The sequence below is a fragment of the Schistocerca cancellata genome, chromosome 1, assembly GCF_023864275.1.
Source record: "Schistocerca cancellata isolate TAMUIC-IGC-003103 chromosome 1, iqSchCanc2.1, whole genome shotgun sequence".
NCBI classification, from domain to species: domain Eukaryota; kingdom Metazoa; phylum Arthropoda; class Insecta; order Orthoptera; family Acrididae; genus Schistocerca; species Schistocerca cancellata.
The window spans coordinates 1,104,838,683-1,104,860,559 of NC_064626.1; the positions used below are offsets into that span (position 1 = coordinate 1,104,838,683).

General features: G+C 41.4%; 1 protein-coding gene across 3 annotated transcripts in view; it reads left to right on the forward strand.

The window, feature by feature from the left end:
- LOC126091954 (ankyrin repeat and SOCS box protein 1-like) overlaps positions 1–21,877 on the forward strand; it is a 149,203-nt gene that overhangs the window by 87,069 nt on the left and 40,257 nt on the right. For all 3 annotated transcript variants that reach the window (XM_049907332.1, XM_049907322.1, XM_049907341.1), the window contains exon 3: positions 14,836–15,056. In XM_049907332.1, coding sequence (XP_049763289.1) covers positions 14,836–15,056 — 221 coding nt within the window. The remainder of the gene's footprint in view (positions 1–14,835; positions 15,057–21,877) is intronic.

Here is a 21,877-nt window from a genome sequence, read left to right on the forward strand (position 1 = left end):
ACACTGGCATTATTTTATTTATTTTTTTATTTTATTTCATGTTTCATAGATCTTGGTAGCGAGTGAATTGCAAGGATATGGAACGTGTCAGATTCTACATAGTTCAAATATAACTTGTATAAATACAATAAAAAGATACAATGTAAAAAAAAATCAACTAAACATAGCATAATCAATTAACAGAAAATTGTGTTTCATATGTCAAGGATGCGTAATATATTTATGATATGGAATGGGTCAGATTGTACACAGTTGACATATATCTTACATAAATGCAATAAAAGATACAATGTAAATAGATATCAGCTAAACAACAGTACATTCTGTTAACAGAACATTTTTGTTTCACATGTTAAGGCTGTGTAATATATACAGGAGCCATGATAAACTAAATATTCCAAAGGAAATACAGGAATACCAATACATAATTGTCATATGCCTATGATAGTACTCAAAATAAAATTAATTATACTAATTTTACAACACTTACAAATTTAGTGTTATATACATTTTCTTTCACATATTCATCAACTGTATAAAAAGATTTCTCTATCAGGTACTCCTTGGGAATTTGTTTGAATGCTGGCAGTTTTTTGTGAAGGCATTTGATGTGTGGTGGGAGAGCATTAAACAGGTTAATGCTGGAGTAATAAGCTCCTTTTTGAACCATAGTGAGACTTTTCAGTTCAATGTGCAGCCTGTTATTGGTTCTTGTGTTATAGTCATGAAATTGGCTGTTATCTTTGTAGATAGAAGGGTTTTTACAGACAAAGGTCAACAAGAAATAGATATATTGTGAGGAGGTGGTAAGGATCCCTATCTTTCGAAACAAGCACCTTCAAGAGTGCCTGTGATGGACACCACTCATTATTCTAATGGCTTTTTTCTGTGCAGCGAAAATTTTCTTTGCGAGAGGCTGGTTCTCCCAGAATATAATAGCATATTACATTAATGAATGAAAATAGCTGCAGTATGAACTCTTAATGGTGTCTACTTCAGCCACCAATGCAATAACCTGCAGTGCAAATATTGCTGAGATAAGTGTTTTATAAAGATGAAGAATATGTGCTGACCAGTTACATTTGCTGTCTATATAAACACCCAGGAATTTTGTAATCTCAGCTTTTTGTAGTTCTTGGTCTCTGCACTTAATGTTAATTTCTTCCAGATTTCTTTGTGGAGTATGGAATCTCATATGAAGGGTTTTATCTGTATTGAGTGAGAAACTATTTGAAGAAAACCAGTTTACAATATCATTGAAAACTTTATTCGTAGTTTGTTCAAGATTGTTGTCTGTACAGTTGTCAGTTAGAATTGTAGTGTCATCTGCAAAAAGAGTAAATTTACTGCTTGTATTAGAACAAAGTGGGAAATCATTAATAAAGATGAGAAATAGCAGTGGACCCAAAACAGAGCCTTGTGGCATGTCACAACTTACTGAGCCCCACTCATATGAGGCAGGTTCTCTGGATGAGCCATTCATCATTACAGTCTACCTTTTTTCAAAAGGATTAGATGGTTTACACAATCAAAGACTTTTGAGAGGTCACAAAAAATACCTACTGGAGACATTTTTTTTTGTTAATGGCTTCCAGAACTTGGTTGGTGAAACAGAATATTGCTTGTTCTGTAGAAAGACCAGCACAAAATCCAAACTGACTTTTGTTTAGGATATTGTGGAAGCTAAGATGATTGACAATCAACCTGTGCATGAGTTTTTCAAGAATTTTTGAAAAGATGGTTAAGAGGGAGAGTGGGTGATAGTTTGTAACTTTGCTTTTCTCACCTTTTTTAAAGAATGGTATCACTGCAGCTAGTTTTAGCCTGTCGGGGACTATTCCTTCTTGCAGAGATGTATTGAATGTGTTGCATAAGACTGGACTTATTTATTTATAGCAATAATTCACTATTTTACAGGAAATATTGTCCTCACCAACAAACTTTTTATTTTTTAATGAGGTAATAATTCTTTCAATCTCTTTTACAGTAACATTAGGTAAGGATAATTGTGGGGGTCTATTACTGATAGCTTTCTGTAGAAGAGCCAATGACTCGTCCACAGAACCTTTACAGCATGTCTTCTCAGCTGCTGACAAAAAGTGCATGTTGAAGATTTCTGCAACCATTTCAGGTTTCTTTACAATATTGGTACCTTGTTTAATTTCAATGGGTGCCCTGTTCCCCGTTTTTTCCCCCCAGTTTCCTGCTTTATTACATTCCAAATTGTTTTTATTTTGTTGTCAGACTTATCAATTTCAGACTTAATGCATATATTTTTTGACTTATTTATTACCTTTTTTAGGATGCTACAGTAAAGTTTGTAGTGCTGAAATTTCTTTGGATCATTACAAGTTCTGAGGGAATAATATAGCATCCTCTTCGTTCTGCAGGAAGTTTTTATTCCTGTAGTGATCCGTGGCGTATTGGCAGTAATTACATGACTGTTTCTAACTACTTTTTTTTAATGTGGCTTCAAAGATAGGCATAAATTCATTCAGAAATGTATTATTCTTTTTTTTCACATCTGTTTCATTGGAAAGTGGACTCCAGTCTATATCTTGCAGGCTGGTGCTGAAATTTTGGAGGGTTTCATCATTTATTATCCTAAAAGATTTCCAAGAATTTTCAGAACTGTTGCTCGGATTGATGTCAGTGAGAGTAAGCAGTTGACCACCATGTTCTCAGTAACTCTAGTTGGAAAATTTACTGCTGTCGTCAGATTATAAGAATCAACTGGATGTTCTAGATCTGCTTTACCATTCCTTTCATTTAGGAAATTTACATTGAAATCACCTGTAATTATTAGATTCTTGGATTTTGAGTGCACTTGCGATAAGGCAGAATCTCACTGCCTCAGGAACACTTTTATGTTCCCTGATAGAGCTCTATATAGTGCTAACACAACAACTGTGCGGTCATGTACAGTAATTTCTACACCAATACCTTGTTCAACACAGTGACTCTTTAAATTCAGTGTGCTATATGATATGTTATTTTTTAAGTAAATTACTATTCCACCATTCTTCATGACAGATCTACAGTAATGTGTTGCTAGACAGTAACCACTAGGCTTTAACACTTCAACATTTCTAATGTGGTGTTCACTAAAGCATAAAACATTGGCATCCTTTATCTCTTGTGGATCATCTAAAAGAACAGAAATTTCGTTAACTTTGTTTATAAGTCCTCCTACATTACTGTGAAAAATGTCATAGCTTTGGTATTTGCTGAAAGTGGCTGCTTTCACCAAAAAAAGTATTTGTGGACTCAGAAACAATATTTATATTAAAAATGAAGAAATTCCTCCAGCTGTATTTAAGGTGTTGATTTTATTTTGGCAACTAGTTTCTACATTGTAACACCGTCATCTTCAGGCCTGGGGAGCGATTTATACTACAAGTGCTCCATTTACATAACAATTTTCGTAGTAAACGTCGTGATTCTATGTTACTACGAACAGTAGTGAATCATGGACAGTGGGGAAGCTGGAATAGAAGTTTGAGATGTACTATAGAAGAATCTTGAAAATCAGGTTGACTGATAAGGTAAGGAATGAGGATGTTCTCCTCAGAATTGGCGAGGCAAGGCACGTATGGAAAATATTGACAAGAAGTAGGCACAGGATGATAGGACATTTGTTAAGACATCAGGGAGTAACCTCATGGGATTAGAGGGAATTGCAGAGGGCAGAAACTGTAGGGGCATACAGAGACTGGAATACATCCAACAAATAATTGAGGACATAGGATGCAAGTGCTACTGTGAGATGAAGAGGTTAGTGCAGGAGAGAAATTCTTGGCAGGCCACATCCAAACTTGGCATCGCTCACGGACTGTGTGAGAAAGAGTGTGTGTGTGTGTGTGTGTGTGTGTGTGTGTGTGTGTGTGTGTGTGTGTTTTGTTATTGTGCATGGTCTCCTTTGAAATACTCTCCTCAGCAATTGATACACTGCTCCCAACGCTGTTTCCATTTCTAGAAGCAGTCTTGCTGGATCATACGAAGCAGTCTGTGAATTTTCTTTTATCTTGTCTATCATGCAAATCTTCCTCCTTTCAAAGAGGTTTTCAACTCTGGAAATTAAAAAAAGTCTGCAGGGGCCAGATATGGAGAGTATGGAGGATGAGGCAGCAAAGTGATTTCGTTTTCTGTGCAACAGTCATGCATCAAAAGGGATGTGTCATTAACATGACACAAGAGCCATGAATTGTCTCACCACATTTCAGGCAATTTCCTTCTCATATTTTCTCACAGGCATTGCAACATGTCCCATTAGTACCATTGATTAACAGTTTGCCACTGTGGCACAAATTCATGGTGAACTAATTCTTTAAAGTCAAAGAAGACTAGCAGCATGGCTTTGACAGTTGACCTGACCTGATGAGCTCTTTTTGATCTTGGAGAACATTACCCAACCTATGGTGAAGATTGAACCGTGGTCTTAACATTGTAACCGTAGATCGACATCTCATCACAAGTTAGGATTCTCTTAAGGAACACCTCATTCTCATTTGTGTGATTCACAAGGTCTTCGTAGATTGTGGGTTTAAAGTCTTCTGATCTTGACTCATGAGCCGTGGGACAAAACTGGCAGCAAGACAATATATTCTGAGATGCTGTATCAGGATTTCATGACATGATCCAACTAAAATGTTACATTCTTCTTCAATCTCTCAGAGAGTCAGTCTTCGATTGGCATACACAGTTTCATTGATGTCCCTGACAATAGCATCGTCAGTAGATGTTGAAGGTCATCTTTAACTTCCATCCTACCAGTTTTAAACTGTGTGAACCATTTGTAACACCAAGTATGGCTTAAGCACTCATCACTGTAGGCTTTCTGCATCATTTATTGTGTCTCTGTAAGGATTTTCTTGAGTCTTGCACAAAATTTAATGTAGAAGCATTGCTCCTCTAACTCTGCCCTCATGAAATTTGCAAACTTTGCGATACAGTGTTCTACTCAATACAGCGCTGAACAATAACTAACAGACATATAACAATTTAACTTCTGGCCGTTATACATTAAACACAGACATGTGCAGGGATGCCAACCACATTTCGCTCCAACATACCATTGGCTGCAAAATTATGAATGTTCCAGAATTTTTTGAACACACCTCGTAAATGGTCAGAACGCTGTCATATTTTCTGCTGAGAAAATATGCTGTAATTGTAAAACTGACTCATTCCATATCATAGTAAGAGGTTGTAGTTACGACCCAGAACACATACAAATTAATAACTAACTAGCCTGGAAATGAGGAGGTCTCTTACAGCTCAAAAAACTGTATATGATTGAAAATTAAAGTCATGATCTTGGGGTTCTTGGGATCACTGAAAAACACCGGCAATTTAATGGTCATCTTGTATCCGACAGATTTATGGCTTTGTCAGGCCTGTCAGGGGCAGTGCTGTGTATTTCTGTAGATATGCCTCTGCAAGCACTAATGGCATTGCTGCTGTTGTGTGAAGGACTCAGTTATTCATCAGTCTCTTGTTAATTATAGAAATAGGTGGATCACTCTTAAGACTTCTAAATGTTGACAGGTTTGAGTACCAACATGTGATACCAGTGAAGACAAATCAAAAGTATGTGGAGAAGCAAGTTAAGTGATAAATAATGTTCCAAATAAAGAAATTTTCATGATATCAGGATACTTCAGTTCAAAACTTGGAGTAATAACAGGGAGGTACCACTCAGAAATTCATTGGACAGGTGGAATATTTAGCAGAGGAACGAGACTGCTTCAGTTCTATTTGGAACAACACTTTGTACAAGGAACACGCTTTTCAAGCATGGTATCAGCAGACATTCTGCTGACATGAAAATGAAATTGATTTTATTCTCATGAAAACTATGAGGGAATATTCTTTCATTAATACTGAAACATAAAGTCCTATTCATTGTAGTTGAGATTCACGAAAATTAATAAGTATGCAGTGAAAAAGAAAGAATTAAAAGAAGTATTGAATGTTTCAAACAACAAAACTAGCTAAAAATAATGGGCCAATGGGGATAGAACAGCTACTGTGACCTCTCCTAAGAAATGTGTTGTAACTGTTGGCAGGATACCACCTGATGGAAGTGGAAATACGTAATTACTACAATGAGACATGTGAATGTATTATAAAGTGAGACATTTATGACAAAATGAAGAAGGAAAGTTTGTAAGTCTGGGGATTCTGGGTAGTAAAAGATGCATACGGTAAGAAAATACATGATTATGAAAGTATGTGGGGGAAGATAGAGGGAGTATAATGGACATTCAACATACTATAAACATCTACAGTGTCACATGCTTTCTCTCCATGAGACACTACAGGGATGTTTGGAATTTAATCCAGGATACCGGCACAAAGTAAGGGTGTTATGAATTTTATGGCACTATTTCTGCTGTTCTTTTCAGCCAAATAGTGGTGGTGAAAATTTCTTCTACTGCCAGGGTTCGAATCAGCTGCCCTTGAGTTGAGAGTCACTATACTATCATATGTTCGTGAGCCTAGGGAGGCAATACATCCTGCTGAAAATACCTAGGTTTGATGCATCAGTCCTATCACATCTGTAACTTTTGCAGCCAGGTTATCCTCTGACTGTACAAGAGTCTTCATATAGCCTCACTAGAAAATGCCCCCGGTAGCTAGTGGTCAGTGCAACAGAATGTCAATCCTAAGGGCCTGGGTTCGATTCCTAGCTGGGTTGGATATTTTCTCCGCTCAGGGACTTGGTGTTGTGTTGTTCTAATCATCTTCATTTCATCCCCATCGATGCACAAGTCACCGAAGTGGCGTCAAATTGAAAGACTTGCACCCAGCGAACGGTCTACCCGACGGGAGGCCCTAGTCACATGACATTTTACAAGAAAATGGTTGAGGTATCAAGTTATGAGCCAAGCATGTGACCCATCTCAGCACAGTTGAAATCAAACAATGAAAAATTCAGGATGGAATTACAACTATATGGAAAGAATAGATACTACTCACCACTTAGAGGAGGTGTTGGATCACTGACAGGTACAATGAAACAGAAAGCTAGAAACATTGACCTATGACCTTCATCAGGAGTAAAAAACTTACACCCATTCACACAAGCATAACTCAAACACACATAGCTAATGTCACCTCCATGTGCTAAACCTGACTGCAGTTGCATATGAGGTGAGTCACAGTCTGCCTGAGGATAGGTAGAGGAGATACTAAAAAGTGTGGTTCAGGATGAAGGAGGGATAACAGGGCAGGGGTGAGGTAAGATGGGACAGGATAGAGCTGCTAGATGCGACACAGGGAGACTGTGTTGTGAGGTGAGGAGGGGAAGAGTGGGGAGGGGAAGGTGCACGGGGAGAGGAGCGAAAAGGACTATGTACATGTGTTGGCAGGATAGAAGGCATGTGTCATACTGTAGCAGGAGCAGGGAAGGGGTTAGGCAGGTGGAAGATGAGGACTAGTGAATTCTGAGGCCAGGGGGGTTATGGGAACCTGCACAATTAAAAAAAAGCTAGTGTTGGTGTGCCAAATTCAGAAGGCACCCACTGTTAAGCAGTCATTAAATGAAGTACATCATTTTGGGTGGCATGCTCAGCAACTGGGATGTCCAGCTATCTCTTTGCAGATTCATAGTCGCCATTCATGCAGACAGTCACCTTGTTGGTAGTCATATGGCTGCTTTCACAGATGGCCCTGCTTTTGGTGGGGTAGGAGATGGCTTTGACAGGACTGGAGTAGATGACAGTAGGAGGATACACGGGACAAGTCTTGCATCTAGGTCTATTGCAGGTCTGTGAGCCATGAGCCAAGGGGTATGGAACAGGGATGGAGTAGAAATGGACAAGGGTGTTGCAGGGATTTGTTGGGTGATGGAACACTTCTGTTGGAGGGGTGGGTAGGATAGTGGGGAGGATGTTTCTCAATCCTGAGCATGATGAGAGGTAACTGAAACCTTGCCATAAGTTGTGCTTCTGTCGTTCCGGTCTGGTTGGTACCAAGTCATGAGACGAGTGCTCCTTTGCATCCAGACAGTGAGTATGTGCAGGATGGTAGGTAGCTGAGGCAAGGCACAGATCTGTCACTGGACAAGGCAGGGAAGGAAATTTTGGTCTGTGGAGGCCTCATTGAGACTCTTGGCATATTTGGAGAGGAGATGCTCATCACTACAGATATGATGACAACAAGAGTCTAGGCTGTGAGGAAGGAACTTCTTTGTATGGAATTGGTGGCAGCTGTCAAAGTGGCTGTATTGTTGGTGGTTGGTAGTTTTGATGTGGACAAACATATTGATGTACCAATTCTCAAAGTGGAGGTTGCCATTGAGGAAGGTGGCTTGTTGGCCAGAGAAGAACCATTTAAAGCAGACAAGGGAAAAGTTGTCGAGGTTCTGGAGGAATGTGGGTGGGGTGTCTTCACCCTCAGTCCAGATCAAGAAGATGTCACTGATGAATGTGAGCTAGATAAGAGATTTGGAATTCTGACCAGCTGAGAAGGATTTTGCTAGATGGCCCATGAATAGGTTAGCATAGTATGTTGCAATGTGGGTGCCCATTGCTGTATGCGAATTTGTTTGTAGATGATGCCTTCAAAGGAGAAGTAATTGTGAGTGTGGATATATGAGTAGTTGGTGACCAGTAAGGTGGTTGTAGGTTTGGAGCCAGTCAATCATGGGGAAAGATAGTGTTCAATTGTAACCAGGCCATGGGAATTGGGTTGTTAATGAGAGGGAGTTGGCATCAAGAGTGATGAGCAGGGCACTGGGTGGTAAATGAACAGGAATTGTGATAGTTGGTGGAGGAAAAGTTGGTCCACAAGGGAGGAGACTCTCTGTGGGGCACAGTAGCCAGTTGCAATTGAGCATCCTGGGTAGTTGCATTATGTGCTTTGGAAGCATATAGAACCTAGGAGTGCAGGGAGTGATGTGGTTGATGAGAAAGAGAGAGAGAGAGAGAGAGAGAGAGAGAGAGAGAGAGAGAGACACACACACAGAGAGAGAGAGAGAGAGAGAGAGAGAGCATATGGAGAGGTTCTGGACCGGACATTAGAATATGGGGAAAGACTGGAGATCTGGATTTCTGGAATGGGTTCACCGTGGATGTATCTGACTGTTCCATCAGGTAATTCATGTGGTTCATAACCCAATTAGTCGGGAGAATGAATGTATAAGGGATACTCAAATGCAAATGAGACAGATAGATAAAAGTAAAGTAAACTGTTTATTATTTCAAAAGCAATTGCCATAACCGTTAATACATTTGTCTCTCTTTGAGGCAAGACAGTCAATATCTTCATTGCAACATGTTTGTGGTTGCTGATGGAACCATGATTGTACCTAGGTGTGCACCTCTTTATCCAAAGCAAATCAATGGCAATGAATGTCTTTCTTCATGAAAATATGGAAATTGGGACTGTATGGAGGATATGTATGGGCTACCTAGTGAAACATCTGCGGCATATATGAAACAGTCTTGGCAATGTGTGGGCAGGCAGTATGCTGCAACAGAGTGATACTGTGGATCAACACCCAACTCATAGACTTTCTGGGGCACAGGGCTATAATTAATGCACAGTAGAGTGTGGACACATTGAAAAAACTGAAGCATGCCATCAAGTCCAAATGCCCAGGAATGTTGATGGATGGTATTATTGTCACTTTGTCATGGGTAAGCCTCAGGGTATGTGGATACCATGGTCCAAGAATTATCATTCGTTTGGCCCCTGATAATCATTCATTTGGCCCCTGATAATCATTCGTTTGACCCCTGATGAGGAAATGCATCGATGTGCCATTCAGTTTGATGACTGTATGTTGGAAGAGGTTTTGAATATTGCACAACTATTTGAGGTTTCCCACGTCATGGGCTGATAGCTAGAGGCTTGGAGTGACACCGCTGTTGTTGACAGTGTACAACCCCATTGCCTGGAGCTTAGCATGCTGGAGGAGGAGGAGATGGCCACAGTACAAACATGCTCACTGGGCTGCCATGGACAAACATGTTGGCAACAGCAGGAACAGAAAATGCCACTTTCTTCATGTCCCTCATGTTTCATACAGCATGGGGGGTGGCCTGCCGCAGGTAGTGGGCTGCGTGCCACAAATATAAGAAGAAAGATCATATAGCAGCAGTATACCAATCTCTAACCCCTCAAGAGTCATTGCAAGAATATATCGACGTAGATATTTGTGTGATTTTATTGTCGTGTTCACCAGTGTCATAAGGTCAGAAGAAACATTTAATTGAAATGCAAGTGATAAATCTACCATTGCACCTATGAGTCAACACAGGAGCCGCTGTGTCTCTACTCAACTCATAGGCATACACCAAGATGAAGCCCCCACCGGTGACCCATGTGGAGTGTCGGTTGGTAAGCTATAACAAACAGCTGATTCCTATTCTTGGCCCATTCATGGGCTACACTGTTTACACAACAGTTGTCAATTCTGTCATGTACTTAGTGGTAAATGATATATGTACTGACTTGGCTGAAACATACTATAGGTTCTGTTGGATGGTGTATCAAAACAGTTGCTTGTGGTCAATATGCCATTTCGCCTCTATCAGCATCAGCAGCTAATGTTTGGGGTTGCTAATGTGCCAGCCATCTTTCAACATATTCTAGAACAGGTCATGTCTTTTGTTCCCCAGTGCATTAACGATCTTAATTATATCATTATGACTGTTGGTACCATGGAGGATCACCTACATAATCTCCATTCTTTGTTTACTGTTCTGCAGTCCACAGGCCTCAAGTGCAACCTCACAAAGTCTCAATTTTTCTAGCCTTCCATTGTTTATTTGGGCCATGTAATTTCTTGGCAGGGCATATGCTCCATGGACCAATATGTCACTGTTATTTCAGCTTGCCAGCCGGAGTGGCCGTGTGGTTCTAGGTGCTACAGTCTGGAACCAAGCGACTGCTATGGTCGCAGGTTCAAATCCTGCCTCGGGCATGGATGTGTGTGCTGTCCTTAGGTTAGTTAGGTTTAATTAGTTCTAAGTTCTAGGCAACTGATGACCTCAGAAGTTAAGTCACATAGTGCTCAGAGCCATTTGAACCATTTTTATTTCAGCTTTGTCTTTTCCGTCTAATCTACTGCAGGCATTCCTCAGCAAAGTGATGCAGCATCACAAGTTAAATTCCAGAGAGCCCCTATCATCCACTCCTTGTGTTGGTTGCTTTGTAAAAATACTCCTTTTGTTGGGTCACTTGCCCATGAATATATTTTTGCACAACTCAAGGACTGTCTTCAATCCCCATCATGTCTGGCACCTGGTCCTGGTCCTGGCACCTGGTCTGGCACCACGGATGTGTCGGAGTATGTGGTGGGGATGATCCAGGCCAATTGTCATTCCAATGGATCCAAACTGCCAATTGCTTTTTCACCAAAAACTTTCAGCCTGACTCAACAGCATTATTCTATGACGAAAAAAAAAAAAAAAAACCCTTGCTATTGTCTATGCTGTAAGAAAATTTCTCCTGTTTCTGTATGGTGCCAAATTTCATTTAATTCTAGAACATAAGGCTTTTGTTTCCCCATTTAGCTTGTTGCTATCCTTAGCAGACAGATTTGCCCATTGTCTTCAGTGCTCTGAGCCCTGTTTTTGTTCTGGTACAATTATGAGATCCATTGTCATCCTATGTCACAACATGCAAATGCAGATGCCCTGTCCATGGCCCCTGACTTTTCATTTGAGCAAGAGGAACTGCTTTTATTTACACTTGGATACAGAGACAAGACATATGGTGGATGTTTCTCCCATCACCAATTCTTGTATTGTCTGTGCTATGGCAGCTGATCCAGTGCTCAGGCAAGTCGTGCAAATGATACAACAGGGATGGCCTGACTGGCTGCCAGGCCAGGTGTCAGACACACTTCAGAACTACTATGCATTGTGGTATCATCTCTCCCTCTTGGATAGCATTATTGTCCTGTCAGCAGAAGAGTTTACTCCCCATGTTGGGGTTCCTACAGCTCTGCAATGGGAGGTCTTCCATTTATCGCATCAGGGTCACTGTGGGATCTCTCGCACTAAACTGATGGTGCACTGCCATGTGCTTAGTCTGAGCACAGATTTTATGCTATGGCTGCTTTCTACACAGCTTTGGGAAAGAATCCACATCAATTTTGCTGGTACTTTTTAGACATTTGTGGTTGTTGGCAATTGATGCTTTTACTCATTTTTCTTATGCTGTTCACTACAGCAGATGCGACTGACAAGTCGCTGTCCAAGATGTGTTTCATTCAGGGCTTGACTTGCACCTTGGTTTCTGACAATGATGCTCAGTTCATAGCACAATATTTCACCCACAATGTCATTTGCCATGTCACAATGCCTCCTTTCCACCCAAAGTCAAACGGAGACGTGGAACACCTTGTCCAAATGTTTAAAACATGCATGCAAAAACATGTGGACATTCTCACCAAGGAGGCTGTTATATTTTTCTTTAGCTCATACAAAACGACACCAATTGGGGCCAAAAGTCCTGCCAAGTTTCAGCACAACCATCAGCCATGGACACTGCTCAACATCTTGGTGCAGAGCAGACTCTCCCAGCAGCATGGGTTTCATCACAGTTCCTATCTGGCATGCCTGTCTGAGTCAGGGGTTTTGGATGGATTCCAGCCATTGCAGCTGCCGTTTGCACCAAAAACTGGCTCATGGCATGTCACCAGAACCAGTTGCATCTCACAAAGGGCACTGGGCCTCCTTTTTGGGCCGGGAGCGTGCCACTGCTGCCTCTGCCACCAGTGCCACCTGCTCCTCATCCTTTACCACCCCTGGCTGCTCCAGAGGCTAGGCAGTCCTGTTCATGCCCATCTACCTAGTTGGCAGGACAGCAGTTTGGCTTCCTGCATCCAGTGCCATCCCCTCCCTTGGCACTGCATCTGTGTCACTGGCACCAGGGAGCGATACTAGTGCAGAATCTTCAGTGCTTCTCCTCACCAAACCTCAGTCGTTACTGCCTGAGCTGGCTTCCTTCATTGTGGACCCTGACATCAAGATGACATCCCTTCCATCATTGGTACTGTATACTGGGTGTCCCAGATGGCAGAGGTGCACTTGCCACACTCACTTTCATCTATACTCAATGGTCCTAGTAGATTGGAAACTTATTGCACCCTTGGCTGCTGCTATAGACACCACCGTGGACACTATGGACATCTCAGCAGTCACAGTATCATGGACAACAGTGCCTGGTCCTTCCTTCCTCCCCACCCCCCACAAGGGAGGAGGAGTGTAGTAACCCACCAGTTACTACAACTTCTGCAACCAAAGTCAAGTTACTATGACAAGCATAGTGTATGTCAACACTCAAACAATGAGCTGCACAATGACAGGCGGACACCAGGGGCAGCCTCATTGGTGACAGTAGTCACCTGGTTATGGCATGCGTGCGCAGCACAACACCAGTGGCGCCTGCTGGAAATTTTCTCTTTATATGGACATGCATGGGACTCTGAACCCTCTGTTCATCGTACCTCAGCCATATAACTATTCTCTGTACGTTCATGTTCTTGTTGTCACTCTGTGACACAATGAACTTTTTGTGTTAAGACTGTGTATTTCCTTGTCTTCCTAGCTGGAACACCCTGTACAACCCAAAATTCGTCACTGGAAGCTGGTTTTTGGCTTTATCAAACAGATTTTTAGTGAGACGTTCAACTTCTTTATTCAAAGACTTATGAGTACAGATTACTAATATTTTTGTGACATTCTTCCAGTAGTAAAACTAATGTATGTTACTTCACACTGCCTCATAGATAATTATCATGTCTGTTAAATGACTGGGGCTATAACTAGTTAATATACAATGAGATTAGTAGTAGTCTTACCATACTTTTCCAAGGCACTCCTTTGAGATATTTCTACCTGTTGATGGCTGCCTTCGTGGATTTCTGGAAATAACTATGAGTTTATTTATGTATTCTGGTAGAGATGTTTATGAACCTGAGTTAGTTTGTAATTGAAGTGTGATTTAGTCAGGAATCTTCTTACTCTCTCTTCAGTTAAAGATGATTATTATTGACAAGAATACTTTTATCTGTTTTTCACTGCCAGATAAAGTTATTTCATTTGTTTGATAACCACAATTGAACAATTTTTATGTGTTTAAATGTATTGGCATCTTACAAAGGAGTCTATGGTTTTTATTTTGCATCAAAGTTTAACTAACGTATGACTATTAGGTCTTTTTTATTGTTGGGTGGGAACAAAATCTATTGCTATGTTTGAAACACGAGTTATTGTCAGAATTTTACTGTATGCATTGAGCAATGTTAATTCACTGCCTCTCGCCACAATGACTGCCATTCTGCTGATTTACAAGGGATTGAGCAAATCTTACTGTAAGGAAGGAAAGAACACAGCAATCAGTCACAATCCCATTGTTTTTCTTTAATATTCTTGCATATGCAGATTTCAGCTACAGACAGCCATCTTCAGTGCTTTTGAGTGCGTTATCATTCAATGAAATCACAACAGTATATGTCGCCATAGGTGGAAGGAAAGTTTCCTTCTGCCTGGTGACATGTACTGCTGCAAGTTCGTTGGATAGTAATTCACTCAAATGTACCAAATATGGCTATTTATAGCTGAAATCTGGATACGCAAGAATAATTAAAAAAGTGGTGGGATTTTGACTAGACTACTGTGGTACTATCCTTTCTTAATTAATCTACAGTCACTGTGCACATTAAATCTTATGGAATCAAACTTGATTAAACCTTACTGTGTCTGTAGACTTTTGAAATATGTCTCTCACGAAACTGAACATTTAAAACAATTTTATTGCTTCATTAAAATAAATATCTTATTTTCATGTAAGTTATCAATAGTTTTATTGTTATAGTGGGAAGTGCTGTATGTGTTCAAGAGCTGCTGAGGCGAGGAGCAGAAGTAGATGTTGTTGACATTAAGGCACAAACACCCCTGTTTGTAGCAGTGTACAATAGTCATACAGAAGTGTGCAGACTGCTGTTAGAAGCTGGAGCTGACCCAGATGGTAGCAGAGAGAATCTCTCGTCCCCTCTCCAGATTGCTTGTCAAAATGGCTTCAGTGCTGGACTAAAGGTAGGGCTTTCTACATTTCAGCAATCTTCACAATTTTGCATCTGCTCTCAAGTGTTCATATGTGACCATACTGTATATGCCTTGTTCTGTGGGCAACATAAAGAGCAATAATAAGAATTTATGGGTGGTAGACACATGACCATTCCCATACTTGTAAGCATAATAGGGTGCCACAATAATGATTTTATTTGTTGGGCACACTATTACTTATCCACTCATGAAGAATGAAAAATTAACATCTAGAAGCAATGATCTCACATGAATAAGTTTGATTTACTATGTACGTGGTTGTCAGAAACAGTATTAAAAGCTTGTAAGGGTTTTGCATGGTAGGATGAGCTCAGAAATAATTGTTAAAAAAAAGTTGATACACAGTGCTGTTTCCAAGTTAATAAGCATTAAAGTTAGCCAAGCAGGCCACTGGGCATGCTAGTTCAAGTGGCTTGCTAGATACAATTGGTGTAAGTTGTTCTCACAGCCTAGATGATAGCACACAAGACTGCTCATCCTCTGGCTCAGGTCCGATCTTTACTGCCGTTCTATGTCCAATTTATGAATTGCTCTCTCATTCAGTTTTTAGGGAACCAAACGGAGAACACATTTGGTGACACTGTCTGTGATGGGCCTCTTGAACTTCAGTACTAATTAACTTGGAAATAGCACAACATATTGAATTTTTTTCTTAACAAATATTTACCAGCCAGTCTGCCTTGTTACATCCTAATGAGCTCTTCAGACTGTTTCTGACCACCCAGTATAACCACAATTATAGAGTCACATACCAACAGATACATTATTTAGGAAAGCTTTACTAAACTCAACTCTGTGCCATTCATTCCTTCTGTTGCTCTACATTACAGCAGGTGGATTATATAATGATTATAAGAAAGGAAGTGATTCTTCGGTTTCTCCCTGTGTATTAGTTGATCAAACAGTTGGTAGGTATACTGCTGGTACAAAGTATTCCAACAATCAGACATGCCACCATCATCATGTGCACTGTCAAACTGACCTTCTGGGGGTGCTTGGTTGACTTATATCTCCTGCCCTGGGGGCCACTGTGTATGGAGTCTGTGCCAAGTGCATGCATCAGAGGCTAAAGAGGCGATAGCATCAGTGGCTGTGGCTCTGCTAAGACTGTAGCTGCAGTCCTGATTTTATCAATCAGGACAGCCTCTTAGTGACACTGTCCTATATTTTGATATTCTTGCTGAAATTTTGGTGTGTTTGTATACATGTAGACTCGGACAAACAATGCTCTGTGACCAACAAGTTGTTAGGATACATCATTTGAGTACACTTTTGGTGTTCTTAGTGGTGATCTTCGATGGTGCACACTGTTTGTCCAATATATATGTCTTGGCACAGAATCTGGTATACTTCACCATTTCATAAACCAAAGTCACCTTCCACATTCCCCAGTGATGCTATATTTTATTAGGTGGGCAGAAAACAGTTCTTACTCATTGCACTGCCCACCCAATAAAACATGGGCATGACTGGAGAGTGTCAAAGGTGACATTGGTTTATGGAATGCCAGAGTATGCCACATTCCATACCACTGTGGCAAGACATGTATTGGACAAACTGTGCACATCATTGAAGACTGTTGCTGAGAACACCATTGGCATGCTCAGCTGATGTATCCTAAACAGTCAGTAGTTGTGATGCAATGTTTGTCCAAGTCTCACACAATGGAATGCAAACACATCAGAATTGTAACAAAAATGTCAAAATACCAGGACTTTGTCATTAGAGAAGTCATCAAGATATGCATTAGGGACAGATTTATCAACTGGGACTGCAGGTATAATCTCAGCAAGGCTTGGGAACCAGTGCTGGATTTAATTAAGAAGACACTTAGCAAAGGTAATGAGCTGGAAGCCAGGACAATGGAGTGTCTACATTTTCATGTTTCCCCAGCAAGGCTACAGCCCCTGGAATCACCTCTTAAGCCCCAGATGCACATCCTTGAGTTGACCACACACAAAGTACCCCCCAGGAGGTCAATTTGTAAGTGCACATGATTTTGGCAATGTGCCTGATCACTGATATTGTTCCTGCTGGAAACTATGAACTGACAGTACACCTATGGACTGTTTGATCAAAAGAAAGGAAGATTATGGTTTAATGTTTTGTTGGAAACAAGCTAATTAGGAATAAAGTGCAAGCATAGGATGGAAAAAGACTGGGGAAAGAAATTGGCTTTGTCCTCTTCAGATGTACCATCCTAGCATTTACTTTAAGTGAAGCCATATAATTCAGGTGGCTGGCTGGAGATTTGAGGCCATATTCTCCAGAAAGAAAGTCCAGAGTCTTATCCATTCCACCATCTCATTTGTACAAGGTGATAATGCACATGGGGAAGTCTGGCACGCTTATGCTGTTCCTCTCGCATAACTCCAACAAGCACTTCATGTTGATCCTAATGGAAGAAGGAAGGAAGATTAGGGTTTAACATTTTGTTGACTATGAGGTCATTAGAGATAGAGCACAAACTTGTGTTAGAGGAGGAAAGGAAATTAGTTGTGTCCTTTTCAAAGGAAGCAGTCTGTCATTTAGTAAAACCATGGAAACTCAAAGTCTGAATGCTCCTCCTGATTATGAATCCATTTTTTTTATTACTGTGCCACTTCACTCAGTTCATTCTAATGATTCTATCTGGCACACTGGAATGAGACACCATTCTGGAATGTATGCATCTTTTACTGAGCCAGTGAGATACTCAAGGGGGTATGGGGGAAGCTGATAAAAAAGAAGGAGAAGAACAAGGTAAGAACAGAAATAAAAAGACAGACTACTCTTTTGTCAAATAAAAAGGAAGCAAATGATACGTGGCATGTGCTATCTACACAGTATTATTGATATAGTTAAAATGGTATAGTGCTGTCTTCAGTGACCTAGAATGATTTGCTGTATTTCAGATGTGTGATTAAAGTAACAAGTACCATGTAGAGTGCCAGTTAAAAACATCATGTATTAGTATCAAAATAATTTACACCTGAAAGTGAAAATTGCATTGGGAGAAATTAATAACTGAGAAGTGACTGTTGGCAGTCTTGCAATAAAACTCAAATTCTTTGGGAATAAAATAGACCATTTACTGAAAAGCAGAAGTGTTCACACAAACAAACACACATGACCTTACATGGTGCCAGTGGAATAAACAGTGCCAGTGCTGCATTTCAGTGGTGGACTGGTTGTGGTGAGGGCTGTGTTATTTAGGGCGGGTAGAGTTAGAGAGAGGTGGGTGGTAGGGAGAGGAAGTGGGGGTGAGTAGGTACTGGTTTGGAGGGAGACAGCCTATTTGCTCATACTAGGAAAGTGGGAGGGAGGGTTGGCAGGTACACGAGCTAAGCATTTGATGCACAGTTGTCAGAGCCATTGAGGAGACTGGTGCCCATTGATGCTAAGAGCTGATCAAAGGGGGAAAGGGGGGGGGGGGTGGCGACATTAAAGAGGAAGTGGAAACTGTTGGCTGGAGAGTGTGGGGACAGTGGGTTACTGGAGATTGAACCCAGGACTATTGCAGGAGTGAAGGATGAGTTGCAAGGATAGCTCCCATTTGTGTAGTTCAGAGGAACTGGTGGTGGAGGGAAGGATCAAGGTGGCCCCAGTTGTGAAGCAGCAGTTGGAATTGAGCATGTTGTGTTCAGATGCATGTTGTGCCAGTCTGTGGTAAACTTCTTTCTTGGGAACAGTTTGGCAGTGGCCATTCATCTTGGTGGAAATCTGTTTGTGGTAGTCATACTGACATAAAAGATGTACAGTGTTTGCAGCAGAGTTTGTATATAACAGGGATGCTTTCACAGGTGACTCGGCCTCTAACAGGATAGGATAAGCCTATAACAGGACTGGAGAAGGAAATGCTGTGTAGTTGGATTGGGCAGGTCTTGCACATTGGTAAGGTGTTGGGAGTTGGAATGGCATATATATGTTCTAGACTCTTGTGCAGGTTGGGTGGGTGACAGACAACACTTTAGGAGGGATGGGAAGGATCTTGGGTTAGATGTCCCTCATTTCTGGACATGATGAGAGATATTCTGGTGAAGGATATGGTTCAATTTTCCAGCCCAGGGTGATGAGGATGGCACTCCTTTGTAACTGATACTTGGGGGTGGTGGAAGGTTTGGTGTTGTGTGAGGATTTGGTACAGGGAATGTTTTTGTGGGCTTGGTTTGGGTGGGTGGGTGGGTGGGGGGTGGGGGGGTAGGGGGGGGGGTGTTAATGCCTGTCTGTGAAGGCATTAGTGAGACCTTCAGTGTACTTGGCAAGGGAGTTCTAATCACTGCAGATACACTGTCCATGGATGGCTAGACTATATGGGAGGGATATTTTGGTGTGGAAAGGATTGCAGTTGTCAAAATGCAGCTATTGTTGGTGATTAATCCTCCATCCTGCATTCCTACCTGGCAAAACAGTTGCCTTCCTCTGAACTGCCAGCCACCCACCCCCACTCCCTCTCCCTGCCTCCCACCTCCTGCCTCTCTCCCGCTCTACCCATCCAACCTGACACAATCCCCACCACAACAAGGGCACTGTTTGTCCAGCCAGCGCCATGTAGGAGCATAGGTGTGCTGACGAAGGCTTACAGCTGCACGATACATATCAAAAAGAATTACATGAGCTTCCACATGAATCAAGCACCTGGCCACTGTGGAGAGGCCTGCCTACTTCAACAACACAGAGAGTCATACTGTAGGTTCAACCACATCAGAGGGGTACCTTTGGAGAGGCCAGACTATCATAAGTTTCTTGAAGAGGGATAGCAGCCTTCTCAGCTGGTGCAGGACAACAATTTGGATGATTGACTGATCTGGCATATTGACTGATTTGGCATAGTAACATTAGCATCATGGCCTTGCTATGTTGGTACTGTAAATGGCTGACTAGAGCCATTATGTTTCTTGGAGATATGCAGCTGTACAACAAGATCTAATGATGATATAATCCTCTGGGGCATAATATTCCAGAGGTAAAATAGTCCCCCTTTTGGATTTCTGGGTTGGGGATGTTCACGAGGATGTTGTCATCAGGAAAAACAAGTCTAGTGTTCTAGGGATCAGAGTATGAAATGTTAACTACCTTACGTGGGTTGACAGGTTAAAGAAACTATAAAAAGATAATGGGATATGTTGAAAAATATGACAAGAATTAGTGGAATGTGGTTGGAGGAAAAAAGCAAGACTTCTGATGAGGTGAGTGCAGGGGTATCAACACACAACAAATACTGGTAATACAGAAATAGGACCAGTAATGAATACAGAAGTAGGAATATGAGTAAACTGCTAAGAAAAACATATGGAACACATTATCATAGTCAACATAGACACAAATCCTACACCCACTACTTTAGTACAAGACATAACTCTACTAGCACTGCAAGTGATGAAGAGATTGAAGGCATGTGTGATGAGATGTAAGAAATTATTTAGACTGTTGAAGGAGATGAAAATTTAATTATGATAGGGGACTGGAATTCAATCACATAAAAACTAATAGAAGAAAAACTAGTAAGAGAAGATGAGCAAGGGGAAAGGAATGAAAGAGGAAGCTTTCTGGTAGAATCATCCTCAGAGGATGACACTTGATTTAAGAACATTAAATTTAAGAATCATGAAAGAAGGTTATATACACTACTGGCCATTAAAATTGCTACACCACAAAGATGAAGTGCTACAGACATGCAATTTAACCGACAGGAAGAAGATGCTGTGATATGCAAATGATTAGCTTTTCAGAGCATTTACACAAGGTTGGCGCCGGTGGCGACACCTACAACGTGCTGACATGAGGAAAGTTTCCAACCGATTTCTCATTCACAAACAGCAATTGACCAGCATTACCTGGTGAAATGCTGTTGTGATGCCTCGTGTAAGGAGGAGAAATGCATACCATCACGTTTCCGACTTTGATAAAGGTCGGATTGTAGCCTATCGCGATTGTGGTTTATTGTATGGCGACATTGCTGCTCGCATTGGTCGAGATCCAATGATTGTTAGCAGAATATGGAATGGGTGGGTTCAGGAGGGTGATACGGAACGCTGTGCTGGATCCCAACGGCCTCGTATCACTAGCAGTCGAGATGATGGGCATCTTATCTGCAGGGCTGTAACGGATCGTGCAGCCATGTCTCGATACCTGAGTCAACAGATGGGGACGTTTACAAGACAACAATCTGCATGAACAGTTTGACGACGTTTGCAGCATAATGGACTATCAGCTCGGAGACCATGGCTTCGATTACCCTTGACACTGCATCACAGACAGGAGCGCCTGCAATGGTGAACTCAACGACGAACCTGGTTGTACGAATGGCAAAACGTCATTTTTTTGGATGAATCCAGGTTCTGTTTACAGCATCATGATGGTCGCATCTATGTTTGGTGACATCGCAGTGAACGCACATTGGAAGCGTATATTCATCGTCGTCATACTGGCGTACCACCCGGTGTGATGGTATGGGGTGCATTGGTTAATGTCTTGGTCACCTCTTGTTCGCACTGATGCACTTTGAACAGTGGATGTTACATTTCAGATGTGTTATGACCTGTGGCTCTACACTTCATTTGATCCTTGCGAAACCCCACATTTCAGCAGGATAATGCATGACCGCATGTTGCAGGTACTGTGCGGGCCTTTCTGTATACAGAAAATGTTCGACTGCTGCCCTGGCCAGCACATTCTCCAGATCTCTCACCAATTGAAAACGTCTGGTCAATGGTGGCCGAGCAGCTGGCTTGTCACAATATGCCAGTAACTACTCTTGATGAACTGTGGTATTGTGTTGAAGCTGCATGGGCAGCTGTACCTGTACACAC